The sequence below is a fragment of the Acromyrmex echinatior genome, chromosome 3, assembly GCF_024713525.1.
Source record: "Acromyrmex echinatior isolate Ae372 chromosome 3, ASM2471352v2, whole genome shotgun sequence".
Lineage (NCBI taxonomy): Eukaryota > Metazoa > Arthropoda > Insecta > Hymenoptera > Formicidae > Acromyrmex > Acromyrmex echinatior.
The window spans coordinates 11,837,969-11,854,109 of record NC_141854.1 but is presented as its reverse complement, the minus strand read 5'-3'; the positions used below and the strand labels follow the sequence as shown (position 1 = coordinate 11,854,109).

The 16,141-nt window shown below is 28.8% G+C and overlaps 2 protein-coding genes across 3 annotated transcripts; both read right to left on the bottom strand.

Moving 5' to 3' along the window:
* Window positions 1-1,113: 1,113 nt before the first annotated feature.
* LOC105150023 (uncharacterized) lies at window positions 1,114-13,876 on the bottom strand. Of its 2 annotated transcripts, none has more exons than XM_087404343.1 (8): window positions 13,793-13,876; window positions 8,322-8,439; window positions 7,963-8,227; window positions 7,770-7,886; window positions 7,592-7,682; window positions 7,367-7,515; window positions 7,107-7,242; window positions 1,114-7,030 (listed from the first exon to the last, which is right to left on the bottom strand). In XM_087404343.1, exons 2-8 carry the CDS (start codon window positions 8,416-8,418, stop codon window positions 6,950-6,952), a joined length of 936 nt encoding a protein of 311 aa, XP_087260469.1. In that variant the 5' UTR covers window positions 8,419-8,439; window positions 13,793-13,876; the 3' UTR covers window positions 1,114-6,949. The 2 variants fall into 2 exon arrangements, with proteins under 2 accessions (XP_087260469.1, XP_087260468.1); XM_087404342.1 differs by lacking the exon at window positions 13,793-13,876 and adding an exon at window positions 9,091-9,329.
* On the bottom strand, window positions 9,527-15,962 carry LOC147910247 (uncharacterized). Its single transcript, XM_087404281.1, has 10 exons — window positions 15,874-15,962; window positions 15,473-15,694; window positions 14,031-14,150; window positions 13,793-13,910; window positions 13,457-13,718; window positions 13,241-13,363; window positions 12,900-12,990; window positions 11,704-11,846; window positions 11,358-11,490; window positions 9,527-11,286 (listed from the first exon to the last, which is right to left on the bottom strand). Exons 2-10 carry the CDS (start codon window positions 15,635-15,637, stop codon window positions 11,236-11,238), a joined length of 1,206 nt encoding a protein of 401 aa, XP_087260407.1. The 5' UTR covers window positions 15,638-15,694; window positions 15,874-15,962; the 3' UTR covers window positions 9,527-11,235.
* Between the last annotated feature and the right edge of the window lie 179 nt (window positions 15,963-16,141).

The following is a 16,141-nucleotide window of genomic DNA, read 5'->3' as shown; positions in this document are numbered from 1 at the left end:
ACGCTCTAACGCAGAAACGTGAAGATAATGACGTGTGGAGCATAAAAGCAGGTAAATTGGCGTTGTTCTCATGTTTGCGAGGTATTGTGCCGCTAATTGACATTTATGATGCACGTTGCGATAGGAAGTATCGTGGGAAGTTCGTAAGCGATACATTTTCGCGTTGATTATACTTTGGGACTAAATACTTCTTGTCAACTTCAGATTACACCTTAGATTTTCTACCAAATTTACAATTTGGCTATCACATCATTTATGTAATGTAATTAAATAGATTAATGATAATGATTTTATGTTTTATCAAACGTATCTAATTTAATATTTTTTCTGCAGTTGTAGTATCTGGAAATATTAATGTAAAATGATAAAATCGGTAAAGATGTATATACACACACACATATATATATATATAAACAAAACCTTTTTACGAAGGAAATAAAATTTGTGTGCGATTTACCTATATGTCAACATATTCCTCTCGTTTATAAAGTCATTAACTTTGAAGAAAATATTATTGACTATTATATGTGTTACGCTATTATTTTTAATTCGTCAAGTATGGCTGATTGACTCATTTATCTTGATAACACTACTTATACAATTCTTATCAAGAGAATTTATCAAAAAGCGAATGCTTAACTTAAATAACATTACTAAGTCTCATCTATCATAAAATATTAACCCCTTCAGACCTGATTTTACTGAAGTCATATAAAAAAATTTTTTTAAAATTCAATTTATGTACATTTTAATAAGTAATTCATACTAGTTAGTTAATTAATTTTCTTCAAAATTCTGACTAACAAATTTTTCTAATATATACATTATTATGTACATTAGATCTTAGATGATATCGATAAAATTAAGTAATTTGAACGGATAATGTTTACAAATTTGATATATGTACATTATAATATATGTCTGTAAGAATTAAAATGTAAAATTAGACAATTTTGAAAATATCTTCGAAAAACATGTCACAGCATTATCTAATTTTACGTTTAAATATTTCATTCGTATCTTTACTCTCAGAAAATAAGATATATATGTATACATATATCGTCTTGGATGTATAGTTTCGTTTATTTTACCTTTTTTCTAGCTCTGACTGCCTTTTTCATTTTTATCTTTCTCTTTGTATTTACTTATCTGTTACTCTTTTTCTTCTTTTTCTTTTATTTTCTTTTATTGCAGTTTCTGCTTGTGGCAACATGTTGTGTACTATTTACAGCATAGTTACTAATAAGGGTAGCAAGTTTTAATGAAAACGTTACACACGCGCACACATACATCGCGTAGTCGTATTGATATTCGCATAGTAGCATGTGCTATCGCACGCGATGCAATCCAGACATACTCTTCTTGAATTCATGAACATGCGTGCCGTAGTGCATGGATCTGATGAACTGTTGGTATTTTACACGCAAATCTTTGATTATCCACACCATTGCCGCTTCAATTCAGGTTCTTAAAATGTAGCGTGTCGAATGACTTTAAAACCCTGCCGACGATTAGTACTACAGACAAGTATTACACGTTCCTTTCTTTCATTTATTCATTTCTGCAATAATAAATTCGTAAAAGATTACTTTTCTTAGAACGTACATAATTTGAAAACTACTGCACACCTTATATACAAAAAGACTTTAAGGTTGTTTTGACTAGATTTTTCATCGATTTAATGCCTAAAAATTCTGTGTGATGTAAAAATTTCAGAGGATTTAAAGAAATTTGTACAAAAAGACTAATCTTATTTTCATATATTCTTTCCGTAATTGTAGCATCATATTCGATATAATCTTGCAAAAATATTCTATTTGTTATAGCAGAGAAAATTGTTCTGAGGTGGATTTGTAAAAAACGTTTTCGCGTCGCAGGACTGTTATTTCACGGCTCTCCGATTCGATCCCCATCTCGTTGATACCGGGGGTGGAGTCGTCGGTTGAAATAAAGCCAGACAAGAAGCCCGGCTGCTAGGCGTCACGCTATTTTCCACTAGCTCAGCGGTATGTCGGGCGTTCCGTCCCTCCTAATCTCACACTCCGTTCTCACCGCCTTGCAAGACGCGTTGTCAGTTCTGTATAAGATCTCCTTATCTTTGTGTATCTCTTTGCGTACAATGGCCAATAGGCTGCGGGCATTTCGGTGCGAAACGTAATATCATGGCCCTGTAAATTGTTGCTCGTTCATCTTCCTATGCCGAGAAGAGAACGTCGGTTGTCGAGCACCATCGCAATACGTGATAATTTCCTCTTTCTTTGTACATAAAAACGAATACATATAGTTATTTATTTTTAAATTATTGTATGAATATATTCTACAAAAAATTGTATAGCCGATATTATTCTTGAAGAACTTGGAAGTTATGATTATATATCGTCGTTTCGAGGATGGCTACCATAAACGGAAATGTGCCGAGGCAACTCAAGCGAAAAGCATTGTGAGGAGCAAAGTCAATTGTTCGAAGAGGGCTCTTTAAAGGATAATAGAGTTACGGTCGGACACGCGCTACGCGGATGGATCACAGGTGTTGATGCGATCTCTGAAATCGTTTTGTAGGGAAACTGAAATGTTTCCGACATTTCAGACGAAATTCTCTAAGTCTGAGCCCGACAACGTAATTCTCCAATAATTTTATACTTTTCTGTGAATTATTAAATTATACGTCGAAGATGTTTTAAAATTTATCGCATGAAAGAGAAAGAAAAATATAGTAGAAAAATTGTAATTAAATATTTCACATATCCGTCTACTTGTTTGTTTAACGTTATCTCATTCAAAAATTGAGAAAAACTATGCCAAATGATTTTGTATAACAATTTGTAAAAATAATATTGGGTACAATTAAAGAGGCGGTCAAAATAAAACCGACAATATTTGAATTGGATGCAGTTTCGTTGCAACTCCGTTCTCTCTGTTGCATGTACTAAAATCAGCTACATAAGTTTGATAACATAAAGTCTCGTAAATGTGACCTTAAGCATGGGTCACTGTTTGGCCTTGCAATCGCGTCACTTACAGAAGTTCTGCAACTTTAATAGAATTATATTGGGGAGAATAAGAGCGTATACTAGTATGGTAAAAAAAGAAACTAAATCTAAAATGTAATAATTCGTGCTTCGTCATCTTTGTTTTGATTTTATTCATTCTCATTTATTTCTTTCTGTTCTACCTTGATTTTTCGCGTTTATTGATTAAATAATGTGATGTATTTTTTTTTAAATTGATTATTTCAGCAATTGAATATTTAAGCATTTCTGAATATCATTAGAACAAAATCTGATTTATTAGCCATCCATTATAGAAAATAAAATTTTGAAAATTCTCTTATCAATTCTGTCTATTTTAATCTATCATATCATTAAAAAAAAATATCTGGTTGCATTAATTGGAAATTTGATGAAGTCAGAATTAGTATGTCTGTTCAAAAACTGACAAATCAGAATTCTTCTAGAAATTAAATATCAGATGAACATGATTAATTCTTTCCTGTTAAATATACAAAAATTTATTGATCGGTACTTGATAATCAAGTTTAATCGTTGCGAGCACATAATTTCACACACATATTAAGATGTTTTTGATAATATTTCTGTATATTAATACATTTTGTATATGTAACTTCCAGAAATTAAAAACAGAACTGTCGAAATACATCTCTCATTTATTTTCGCCTTTAAATCCAATTTTAGAGATGGTAAATATTGGTCCATCGTGTTATTTTCATGTACTGCTTTCGAGGAACCTCTTGCAACTAGAAAAGTTTTGTAAAATCAATTGAGAAAAGTAATCAAACCCATATAATTAAGTCTAACATGTTCTAGTTATAAAATAGTTAATTTTATCATAATAACTAGAAATTCTGTTTGATTTTATCAAAATATAGCCATATATGTCTTGTTGCTATAATTAAATCATTTTCCTCACAATCAGTGATAAAATACTGAATTTGGTAAAATTTTAATTATACATTATGAAATATGTATCATTTAAAGTCAAACATTTTTCAAAGGCAACTGCTTTATGATAATTAAAATGTTTAAATTTATCCTGAATATAATTACTATCAAATTATTAAGTATTAGATATATCGTGACAATATTATTGTATTTTCTTCGCAAAACTTTTCTTTCTGTTAAATTTATGAATTGTTGATAGCTTTGTTACTATATATATAGAAAAGTGTTTAATCATAGCATTTATGAATTTCTTTCATGCAATTACTCGAGAGGAAAACAAAACTTGGACGTAATCATCGGCCGTGGTTACGCGGCTATATTAGGGGGGACACGTTATAAACTCGATTGTGAGAAGCTCTCGCGTGCTTTTGCGCCACTTGTAAAGGCAACTTGGTAGAAGACTGCACAGCTCGGCAGATAGTCACGGAAGCACTCGCGCGAGTAACAAGTTTCGACACGCCTTTATATTGTACACGCTCCACTTTTGTCGGAGCCCTGTACGATAGTTTGCTCTCCTAGGCCAGTCGACGTGAGGTAACAAAGGAATTTTCCTAGAAAGGGATTCGCTTATCTTGGGAAACTGCCGCGGGGAAGAAAAAGTGTTATACTTGCGATAATGCCGTACGTTACAACGCCATGTTGACGAGGGGATGACTTTTGAAGCAACAGCTCTTTTGGGATCTCGTTTCCTTTTCCCTTTTTTAACGTATCAAATGATACAATAAGTCAAAATGATGAGAAATTCGAGTAATTAAAAATTAAATCAAATATTTTCTTTATTGCAATGTAACTGCATTTTTTTTTAAATATCCCTATCAAATATTAAACTTGAGAATTTTGACATATTATGAACGCTCCATGTTTGATAGTTCTACTCTTCACAGTATTACCGCACATTTGTTACACGTATGGCAATTTGCGACTTGGATATCATTAATTAATATCCCTATCGAACACTAAACTTGAGAATCTTGACGCATTATGTACGCTCCACGTCCGACAGTTCTATTCTTCACAGTACTACCGCACATTTGTTACACAGAGGATAAGACGAAGGAGGTTTTCGGTGGAAGAGAGCGTATTTAACGAGACCAGCAGAGAATGCACTAAGAGATCGTAGATTTCTCGAAGAATTACGGAGATCAAAAGAAAGATAGTCTTTCTCCCATCCCATTATTCACACATAATTTTCGATAATAACAATTGAATAATGATAGTTTTCTTGATATCTATTTGTGAAAAAGAAGGCTAAGATGGTAATAGATAAAGATATATTTTTTTTATACATATTTGTAACATAATGTCTTCAAATTTTTATTAAAATTCAAAATTTTTATTAAATGTTATCAATTTTATATTCATAATTTTTATGTTTAATGTACATACAATTGACTTAAAAAAATATATTAACATAACAAGTTATTGTTATTATAATCAAACCGAATATTATTAATAATAATTTTTATAAAATGACTTTTTATTTAACAACATATTTATGTATACAAAAAGTAATTTTTTACTTTCTGTTGTAATTTTTTATTTAATTTTTAAATCTTAATTCAAATATTTATACGTGCAAATATGTTTCGAATAGAATTAGAACTACAAAAAAATTAAATTTTATTTTTACAAATACCAATCAGAATTGCGTGAATCAAATATATTAGACAAAGCAGTCGTACTAGTTGACAGCTGTGAAATATAATGCGGGACTCGCTAATTTCTGCCTTGGCGCGCACTCGAGAAGATTTGTGCGCGACGAGTTGCACGCGTTCTTCGTACTTATAAGCAATGCCGATAGTGCTTCTAGTTAGAAACTGCTCGTTGAATAGAGATATTACATTCGCAGTTTAGATAAGACGTATCTCGTGGTAACACAATGTCAAAGAAGCCAAACATCTACGCTTATCAATATTAAAATCATAATTTGTAATAAGACTTTACAAAACAAAACAGTTGAGGTTAATGATGAGGTTATGAGTTTCTAAAATACAAAACGAGAATACTCTTTTACATTGCAAAATATATTTAAAACATAAGACAATTATATGCATAATCTTCCAAATAATCGCGGCATACTTTAATCTGTATAATTAATATAATAGGAAACAATAGGGAATTTGCGAATACCAGATAAACACAAATGATACTGTTATAGTATATTACAATAGTAATAATCTTTCATTTCTCGCACCTAATGTAGTCCGATATACGTTTAGTAGCGTATATCGGATTACATTATAGTACATGAGTATAGAACAACATGCCGTTTAAGATAAATATGTTTTCGAAGATTTTAATGGGGGAGAGGATGGGGGAATTATGAAACCTAAGGGAAAAGTTAAATAAAACTGACGATTATTATCAATTATAAATATCTTTATTTAAAAGATATTAGCTTTAAATTACAATAATTAACACTTATACATTATTAATATAAATCATAATTTTAAATAAAAAAATTAAACCAATTTGACATAATTTCGTGTGATGGCGAGTAATTCCAAACAACAAAGGTTTTATTTTTTATTTAAAACTATAGTTTACATTAATAATATAAATAAATCTTAATCATTGTAGTTTAAAGTCAAATAGCTGGAGAATTTTTTGAGAAGATAAAGACTTCTATTAATTAATAAATAATTGTCAACTTTATTTAATTTTTCCCGTAAGTGTTTGAAGTGTTTTCTCATTCTCCCCTAACAACAGTAAAATGTATATATTTTATTTTTTTACTTCAAACGGTTATCGTTTAAAATCTTATATTGCGATTGTGATTTTAATACGAGCGAATAAAATAAATCATGTCGTATAGTAAAGTTAAAGAGCTGTTTATTTTAATTATTTAAAGAAATATATTAGCTTACATTTCTAATTTAAGATATAAATATTCGAGTGTAAATAGATATATAATAGATTCAAAGTTCCTGATGGTACAGAGATGTTCTATTTAACATGACGCACACTTTCTTCACGAAAGTATTTATCGGTCACAATTGTTGAGTATTGTTATATTCTGTGATTATTATCAGCGTAAAGAATAAAGTACCATAAAGTATGATAATGACCTGCTGATAAGCTGCAATATAGCATGTATAAAAGTATAACATTTTTTACATTCCTCAATATGTAAGTTGTACAATTTACCGAAGCAAAACCTTCCAAAGATGGCACAAATAGTCCAAAACGGATCGTCAATGTGTAAGTCTTCATACTTCGATACGTTATTATTATGAGGCATTTTTGCGTGTTTAATGGAGTCGCGTACCATCGAGTGTTATATCTATATATATATATATATATATATATATATGATGCCATAAATTTATATTAAATTAATTTGTTTTTTATGATTACATAAATTTTAGATATATTTAAGTGAAATCTTCTATTTTTTCTATACTCACGTTTTTTTAAATATATTGTTGCTATAATCTATTACTTGTTGACCCATGTAGTTAAAAAAAAACATGTAGCAAAACTGAGTAACAATATATAAGAATGATATACTCATACTGTAAATATCTTTTGCCATAAGATACTTGCAAAGCTGAAACTTACAATTTCTTAAAAATTGTTATGTAACACTATTACATCATTAATGATCACAATTAGAAATTTTACAAACTCACAAGATATAAATTGATACTTAACAATATCACACCCAATGAACTGCCAAAAACATGGGCAACTGAGAAAGTAGATTTGACGGAATCGATAAATCTTGAATAATTAATCATTATTAATATACAATATAAACTGTTGAAAAATGTTGGATAAAGTTTTACAAATTGCAAATTTTATACTAACTCGATAGCGTTTCGATGACTATTGACAGCCTCCACAATGTTTTTATGATTATTGAATTTTTCTTGAGAAACTAACGATTTCGTCTGGTTTCTGTTTAAAATACATTCGATTCTATAACTATAAAAAATTGAATTGTTATGATATTGAATTAATATATTTATAATTCCTTTGTTAGCATTTAAGAATTCATTACCTAGTGATTTGAAACATTGCACATGTATGATGTATACACATTTGTAAGAATGTTTCTATGGTTACTGTGATGGTAATAAAGATAGTGAGTATTAGAAAAAAATACGATGTTAACAATTCGATATATTTCTCCTTATCAATAAAAAATTCCATCGAATCCGGAAGCTGTCGTAATTTCCGCGATTTGTTTAACGGCATCACGACGTTAAGAATATTTGGCGAAAAAAACATTAATATAAAGAGAAAGAGTATTGTGTATGTCCATACTGTAATAATACGATATTGTAATTCTTATTTTAATTTTAATTTCATGATAGCACTACGATTGAGAATGTTTTGCAAGATATTTCTATTACTCACTTAACATAATGATTGTACAAAATCTTCCAATATTAGTGCGATTTTGTATGATTTTAAATTCCTCTTTCTTTTTTAAGGAATTCCAATCATACCGCATTTGTTCTATAAGCTCTTTCACCTAGAACAAAATAGTAAATTATATTGATATATCTTAATTACACACAAGAAAAAGCTATCTAATTTTTTAAAATGTATTACACTGTTATATAATTCGATTGTAATTATAGAAATCGATATTGTTTATAAACTTACTTTATTGCCATTAATAAGCATAATAAGATATTTAAATGTAAAATATATTGTAGGTATATTGTATGGTAAAACATTTAAAAGAAGATTTACGCTATATTCCTTAGTTATAAACGATGATAACTAGAATTATATATATATATATATATAATATATATATACATATATATATACCGTTCACGCACAAAATTTGTATAAATATTTGCATAATGTACATAATAATAATTGTATAACAATCCAATATCTAATATTATATTTGATACAAATAAATTCTAAAATTTTGAGATAATTTTATTCTAAATTAATAAATATTATAAAAATAATAATATGAATTCTCAAATTCATAAAAACTTATATTGTATTTCTAAAAAAAGATTATTGGCAAGTAGTGAAATAAAAAATAATATCTACGTTATAAGTTTTATGATAGCAAATTATTAATCACAAAATAATTAAAATTATGAAAACAGGAATAAATAAGTAGCTATGAACAAATATCAAACTCGGATCGATGACAAACCTGACAAAAAATATTAAATAAAAGAAGGAGAAATAAAAATATGCAATAAGCGTATTTCGCACGTTGTGTATAATATGGCCATAGACCAATGCACGTTAACAGTATTCGATTGATTTTATAGTAACGACTTCCAGCAAAGACCATATTTGCACGACACTTGAGATACTGTTCTGCCGATGACTTATATGTAAATTCTCATTTTTACTAATGTCTGTAGATACCGTGTAATATTTTTCTTTTTATAAAACGCTGCGGACTATAGATAATATTAAATATAATCTTTACAAAAGAAATAGAACAGGTACTATCAGGAATTTATAAAAGAGACTATTTTATTGTCATTGTATATCATAGAATAATGGAAGGAAATAGTTTAGTAAATTATATATAAATAATTCGTTCTCGCTGGTGGCAATGAGATATGATAGGAATAATAATGTGCACAATTTTCTTTATATTTTTTGACGCAGACGCTTTACATTTATATGCTGTCGCCATATGTCTTCATTTCCTTACTTCTGTATAAAGCGATAGTTAGTGTTCCTTGTAATAATAAAAAAATATAATATTACTGTAAGTATAATAGAAATTGAGATTTGATGTAACTGTCATATTCGAAAGAGAAAAATTGAGAAGTGCTATCGATAATTCAATATTATATTTTTATTGGGTATAAGAATAAGTTTCCGCCCATTGTAGAAAGATGTTAACACTGCTTGTGTGTTTGATAAAACGGCAATATATGTATATTGTATATTTAAAAGGTGTGTGTTTTGAGCCTAGTAGTTGACATTTGTTCGAAGCGTAAACAAGAGTAACTTTTTTGCGTTGAAAATGTCGGAATTTATTCCAAAAAAATCAATATTTACGGGAAGTTTTATTCCATTACTTTATTTTAAAGAAAAGTGTTGCGGAAACGCATCGTTTGCTCGTAGATATTTACAAGCATGCTCCATCGAATACTATTTGTAAAGAATGGTTTCAGCGATTCGACAATAGTGATTTCGACGTGCGTGATAAAAAACGCGAAGGTGCTCCGAAAAAATTTGAAGATGCAGAATTGCAAGCGTCACTCGAAGAAGATCCATGTCGATCGCTCAATGAGTTGTCCAAACAATTAAATATTGATAGATCCACTGTTGGAAAACGTCTACACGCAATGGGAATGGAAGAAAATTGGGTGCCATACAAATTGAAAGTGAGAGAGATATGGAAAGACTTTTGGTCACGTGCGAGATGCTGCTTCAACGATAACAAAAAAAGATTTTCTGCACGATCGTATCGTGACTGGCGATGAAAAATGGATCTACTACGATAACCTTAAACACCCGAAAGCATGGGTGATGCCAGGTAAATCAGGTCCATCAACATCAAAACGGCTTCGAAGATTATGTTGTGCATCTGATGGGATCAAAGAGGTGTTGTATATTATGAGCTGCTGAAACCGTCCGAAACCATCACTGGCGATCGTTATCGACTACAATTGATACGTTTGAAACAAACTTTGAAAGAAAAACGACCGGAATGGGACAATAGGCATGACAAGCTAATTCTTACATGACAACGCTAGACCACACGTTGCAAAACAGACCAAGCAATACTTGGAAGGAGTGAAGTAAGAAATTCTACCCCATCCGCCGTATTCACTGGACATTGTTCTTTCAAATTTCTATTTGTTCCAGTCCATGCAATCAGCTCTTTCTGGAGATCGATTCAATTATTATAAATTATATTATCCAAAAATGGCTTGATGAATGGATCGCTTCAAAAGAAAGCGAAATCTGATTCTAGATTTCTTCTTTCGAGGAATCCATTTATTACCTGAAAGGTGAGAGAAAGTTCGATGAAGCATACTTTGAATGAACTTATTTTGTTTTGTTTAAATAAATACATCTTTTTCATTAAGAAAGGGCGGAAACTTATTTCCATACCTAATAGTCTATTTTTATACATAGAAATGAAGACAACTTAAGATAGTAGATTAATTGCATTTGTACTATTACATTTCTAGATAAAATATATCATATAAAATATATTATGATCTAATATATCATATAAAATATATTATGATCTAAGTACTAGAACTATTTGTCCATCTTTGACATCTTGAAGTTTTAAACTCCCTTTTTTAATTTATACAGATAATTAAAACAGGGAAAAAATCACCGCAAAATATGAAATTGACATGCTTATAAGCTAAAATATAGAATGTATTATAGTATATTTGAAGTGGAAATAAAGAATTATTATTAGTGCCAAAATTTTACCGTGGCAAATCCCTCAAGCGATGGAATGAATAAACCAGTAAAAACAATTGTACAGTGTCGCATACTTCTTTGCATTATAAGCAGTAATAATTTCTGCGTTCTTAATGGAGTTACATACCATTGCACGTTGTATCTACAAGTTTATTATTAGAAAATCATAACTAAAAAAACCCTGATACATTATAGATTAATTTGTTTTTCATTCTTTACTATAGTCGCGTGATAAAATGTTCGTTTTACTTATATTTAATATTCTCATATAGACAAAACAAACAGCTCTAGATAATAAAAGAATTTCTAAAATCATACTGATGTAATCAATTAAAAGTTGATATATGTTACGCACATTCTATGAAAAATATCGCTGCTATGATCGATCACTTCTTGTCCCAAATAGTTACAGAAAAACATGTGCCAAAAATGGCCAGAGACAAACAGAAAACTAACCATCATTTCGTAATATTTCTTGGATGTTATCAAGTGAGAAAGCTACAGCACAAAAATAATTAATTTTCTTTCACAGGGAAGAAATACAGATAAAATGTTTAATCAAGGTAGGGGAGACCGGGACTAATAGACTCATTTTTTAGTTTCGAATTTTTACAGATAAAATTAAGAGACAAAATTTATCGAAAAAATGAATTCTACACTAGTTACTACATTTGATCTATCTAATAATATTTTAATAATAAGAGGAAACTGATAACTAATATGAAAAAAATGCATTTTTCTAATGCATTCCATCTGATTCAACTAGCCCTGCGACCGGGGTAATTCGACTAAAATTATTAAAATAAAGATTAATGTATTTTAAACTACATCTTTGGCTACATATTAATAAAACTTCTATAAAAATATATTTTAAACACAAACATTCGCTTCGCAGGACAAACAATATTTTTTTTCACAAAATTTGTTCATTTCGTGCAAAAACACGTTGAATAAGCCTAGTTTTCGAGATTGGACATGAGGAAACTAACATTTAGGAAATTAACTTATAACATTTACTACTGAGGAAAATCTCTTTAAAGAAATAAAACTTTGAGTAAGTACTATACTATTATAAGAGTCGTCACTAAATAAGTCATACAGTTCCATGCTGTGGTTAGTCTACTATTCCCATCCGTTCATTTTTCAAAAACATTAACAATATACGATAACAGAGACACAAAAAAAAATCTATTGGACTTTATTAAGTAAGAACTATACTTATTATCTAAATAGGAATCAAATATCTCTCTGTCTCAGACAATCATATACGATAGTCAAACAAAAACTTCAAGAATAAAAATATTTATTTAGGTGTACGATTTTTAAAAATTGTGGCATAACTTCTATCATAGATATTCGCAACAAGATGTTACAGCACACTCAGCAGTAGTCGCTGGTGCGTGCTCAGATACATTTACCCATGTTTGTTCTTGCATCTTTTGTTTTTAATGTAACCTCGATTATTCTACTTACCCCTACATTCAACTGACTTCGGTCTTTCTTATACATACACGAAATATGTAATAATAATAAATGCACATTATTACTCACGCGATAAAGATTAATGCTCAATGATAATACTCCTAATGGCAATAACAATGAATACTCCCATATAAACTTTCTTTTCAACATTTCAATAAATCTAAATAATAGTAAATCTTAAATATGCATAAAGAAAATATATTCATATAAAAGACTACAAATAACTACTTTTATTATATGTATTGATTTATCCAACTTATATTTGTCAGTTACATGTGCCAATAATTTATACTTTTTATAAAATTTCAAAGTCTATGGAATCAAGTACATAGATGGATTAGAAGATTCAAAGAGAAATCACAATGCACAAAAAAAAAAAATTTCTAATTGTACATATCATAATTACGAACTCGATTGCTTTTCTATACATATTGAATCCATTGATTATCCCTTGATACATTATCGAACTTTGTTCGGAAGAAGATGCAATACTTTGTATCGCATTTTCGAACAATGTTTGTTCTATGCGATAGCTGCAATTGATAATGTAAGTGCAATACGTTTTTGTGTACCGTAAATACCGTTAAAATTAATTTAATTTCTTAAAAAATATAACTTTGCTTTACCTAGCTATTTCAAATAAACCGCACGCATGATATGTGCAAGACATATTAATCGTTTCAGTAGCTATCACCACAGTGAAACCGAATACAGCAACAAAACAAATAATAAATAAAATTTGGAAAAAATATTTTTGTTGATCTATAAAACATTCAATTAGGATTGGGAACTGTCGATGGGATATATTTTTATCAGATGTGGTATTAAGTAAAAAGTTTGATAGAAACTGTATAAAAATGAACAAAAAAAAGGATACATAGATAAACACTGTAATTAAACAATTAAAATCTGAATTAAGGTGAAATCTAGAGTACGAAATAAATATACAAAATGTTGCTTACATGTTGCAATTAATGTGATGAATCTTCCAATATCTGCATATTCTTTTATTATTTTAATTTCTTGCAAATTATTTAATTCATTCCAATTACAAAGTATTCGTTTCATAATATCCCGCATCTGTGTTCATAAAATAAATGTTAATTACTATTTCTTTCCGAAAAAATCTTAAATAAAATTGATAATTATTATTTTCTTTTTCTTAAGTTTCATTATAAGTTTGATTTCCAATACTTTTACCTGTCTTATGTTTAGGCAGACAATACTATATTTTAATATATAAATTAACCATGAAATGCTGTATGCGAGGACATGTAGAAGAATATCTACATTGTATTCTGCTGTGATGAAAGTCGCTAACTAAAAATGACAGTCTTTGATATATTGTTTCGACTTTTACTGTAACAATAACTTATTAATTAACAAGAAAATGATTTTTCTTAATTACTTCAACCAAAGATATTTCTTATAAATTTTTGGATGCTAAAAATGATGTTGCAAGTCAAATTTCATCAATATGTCAAGTTTCCGAAATATTTGAGATATGGTATGCTAAAAATAGCTTTTTTATATTATTTGCATCTTTTTTTAAAGACACATATTATCTTAATATTCTGATCAAAAACCATGAATGTATTTATTTCTTACAAAGTACATACAAAAATTTTAATATCTTATTTTTTATCCATGCTATGAAAGGTTTAAGGACACGGGTTTTCTAATAATAAAGGTATGAAATTTTCCATCTGTAACAATGAAGTCATATATATATGTATATATATATTATAATTTTTAGTTAAGGTTAATACAGATATAGTTTTTGTACATAATATTTTTTTTTAAATGCATTTTTCCGAAATATTCGAGATGGTAATTAAAATGAGACTTGTGTATATACTATATACATATATTGCATATATATATATATTAGGTGTTGGAATTAATTCGTAGCGTTTTTAAAAGAAAGAATGTTATTTATTTCACATGAGCATTAAAAAATACATTAATGAAAGTACTTCCCATCACTTGTAAAACGCTACGAATTAATTCCAACACCTAATATATATATGTATATTTATCGAAATCTACCATGATACAAATTATACTATATGTCGATAGCCAAATTAGAAGTTTTAAATAGACATAATTTTATCGTTATAAACAAAAAGCAACCTCAGAAAAATCTGGTATTTTATATGACTAATGAAGGTTAAAATAATAAAAAATTGTATAGAAAATGTATAATACATGACTTCTAATTCATGACTTCTAATTAGAATTTCAAGACAATGTCAACCTTTTTTATAAAAAAATGTTGCTACTTTTTCACAATAAATCTCAATTATTTCGTAAATGATGTGCTCATAAAATTTGGCTTGCGGCATTTATTTATTTATAATTAAATCAAAAATCTATACAAAATTTTATTTGTTCAAAGTATTGTAAACTAATATAATTATTTTGATGAAAATAGCCTAAAAAAATTTATTCATAATAAAGATTATAAATAACTTTTGTCTAAATATTATTAAATATATTAGAATTTTGTTATAATTTAACACAAAGAAAGTATTTTTTTTAATGAGAATAATTATGCATTAATATCTTTTAGTACCTCGCTTTACTAATTTTTATGTTAAGTAGTGCTCGAAAAATTAATAACATATAAAAAATTATTGTACCTGTAATACCACACTCGATATAAGCATTATTGTTGTAAACGCTATGGCGATATATCTAAAAGTAGATTTTTGATACGGCCATAATCCGATACAAAGTAACAAACTCCGATTAATTGTATAGTAACTGTTTACCGGACAATCTTCCCATCTCAATGCAAGTGTCATAATGTGTTTGTGCCGAATTTCTTTCTACAAGTTACCTCATAGGTTCCGTATGTTTGACTGTAATTTATAATTCGCAATTCGTATGTATTTAAATAAAATACTGAATTTATGCGAAAAATTACAATAGAGTATCTCTAGTAGCTACTGTAATTATGCAAATTATAGTTTTGTTGGATATTTGGCTAGTATCTATATCAATAATCCTCAGATAAACATTATTTGCATGAACCAATTACCTTTTTTCCGCGAAAATGTATGAAAATATTTCGCTTTTCTACATTCGATCGACGCAAGCGCATTGGTAAAATTGCGCTTTCACGAGTGACGAACGGTCTTCATTTCTATTCGAGACACAGAACGTTGCGGTGCTTTTTGTGATATGTGTGTGCGATATATGATAATGCATTAACAGCATTCCTAATTAACTAGAAAGATCACTGTGCTGTTATAACCATTGAAAATGTTTTTTGTGCGTCTTACTGACGAACATCGTGAGAATTATAT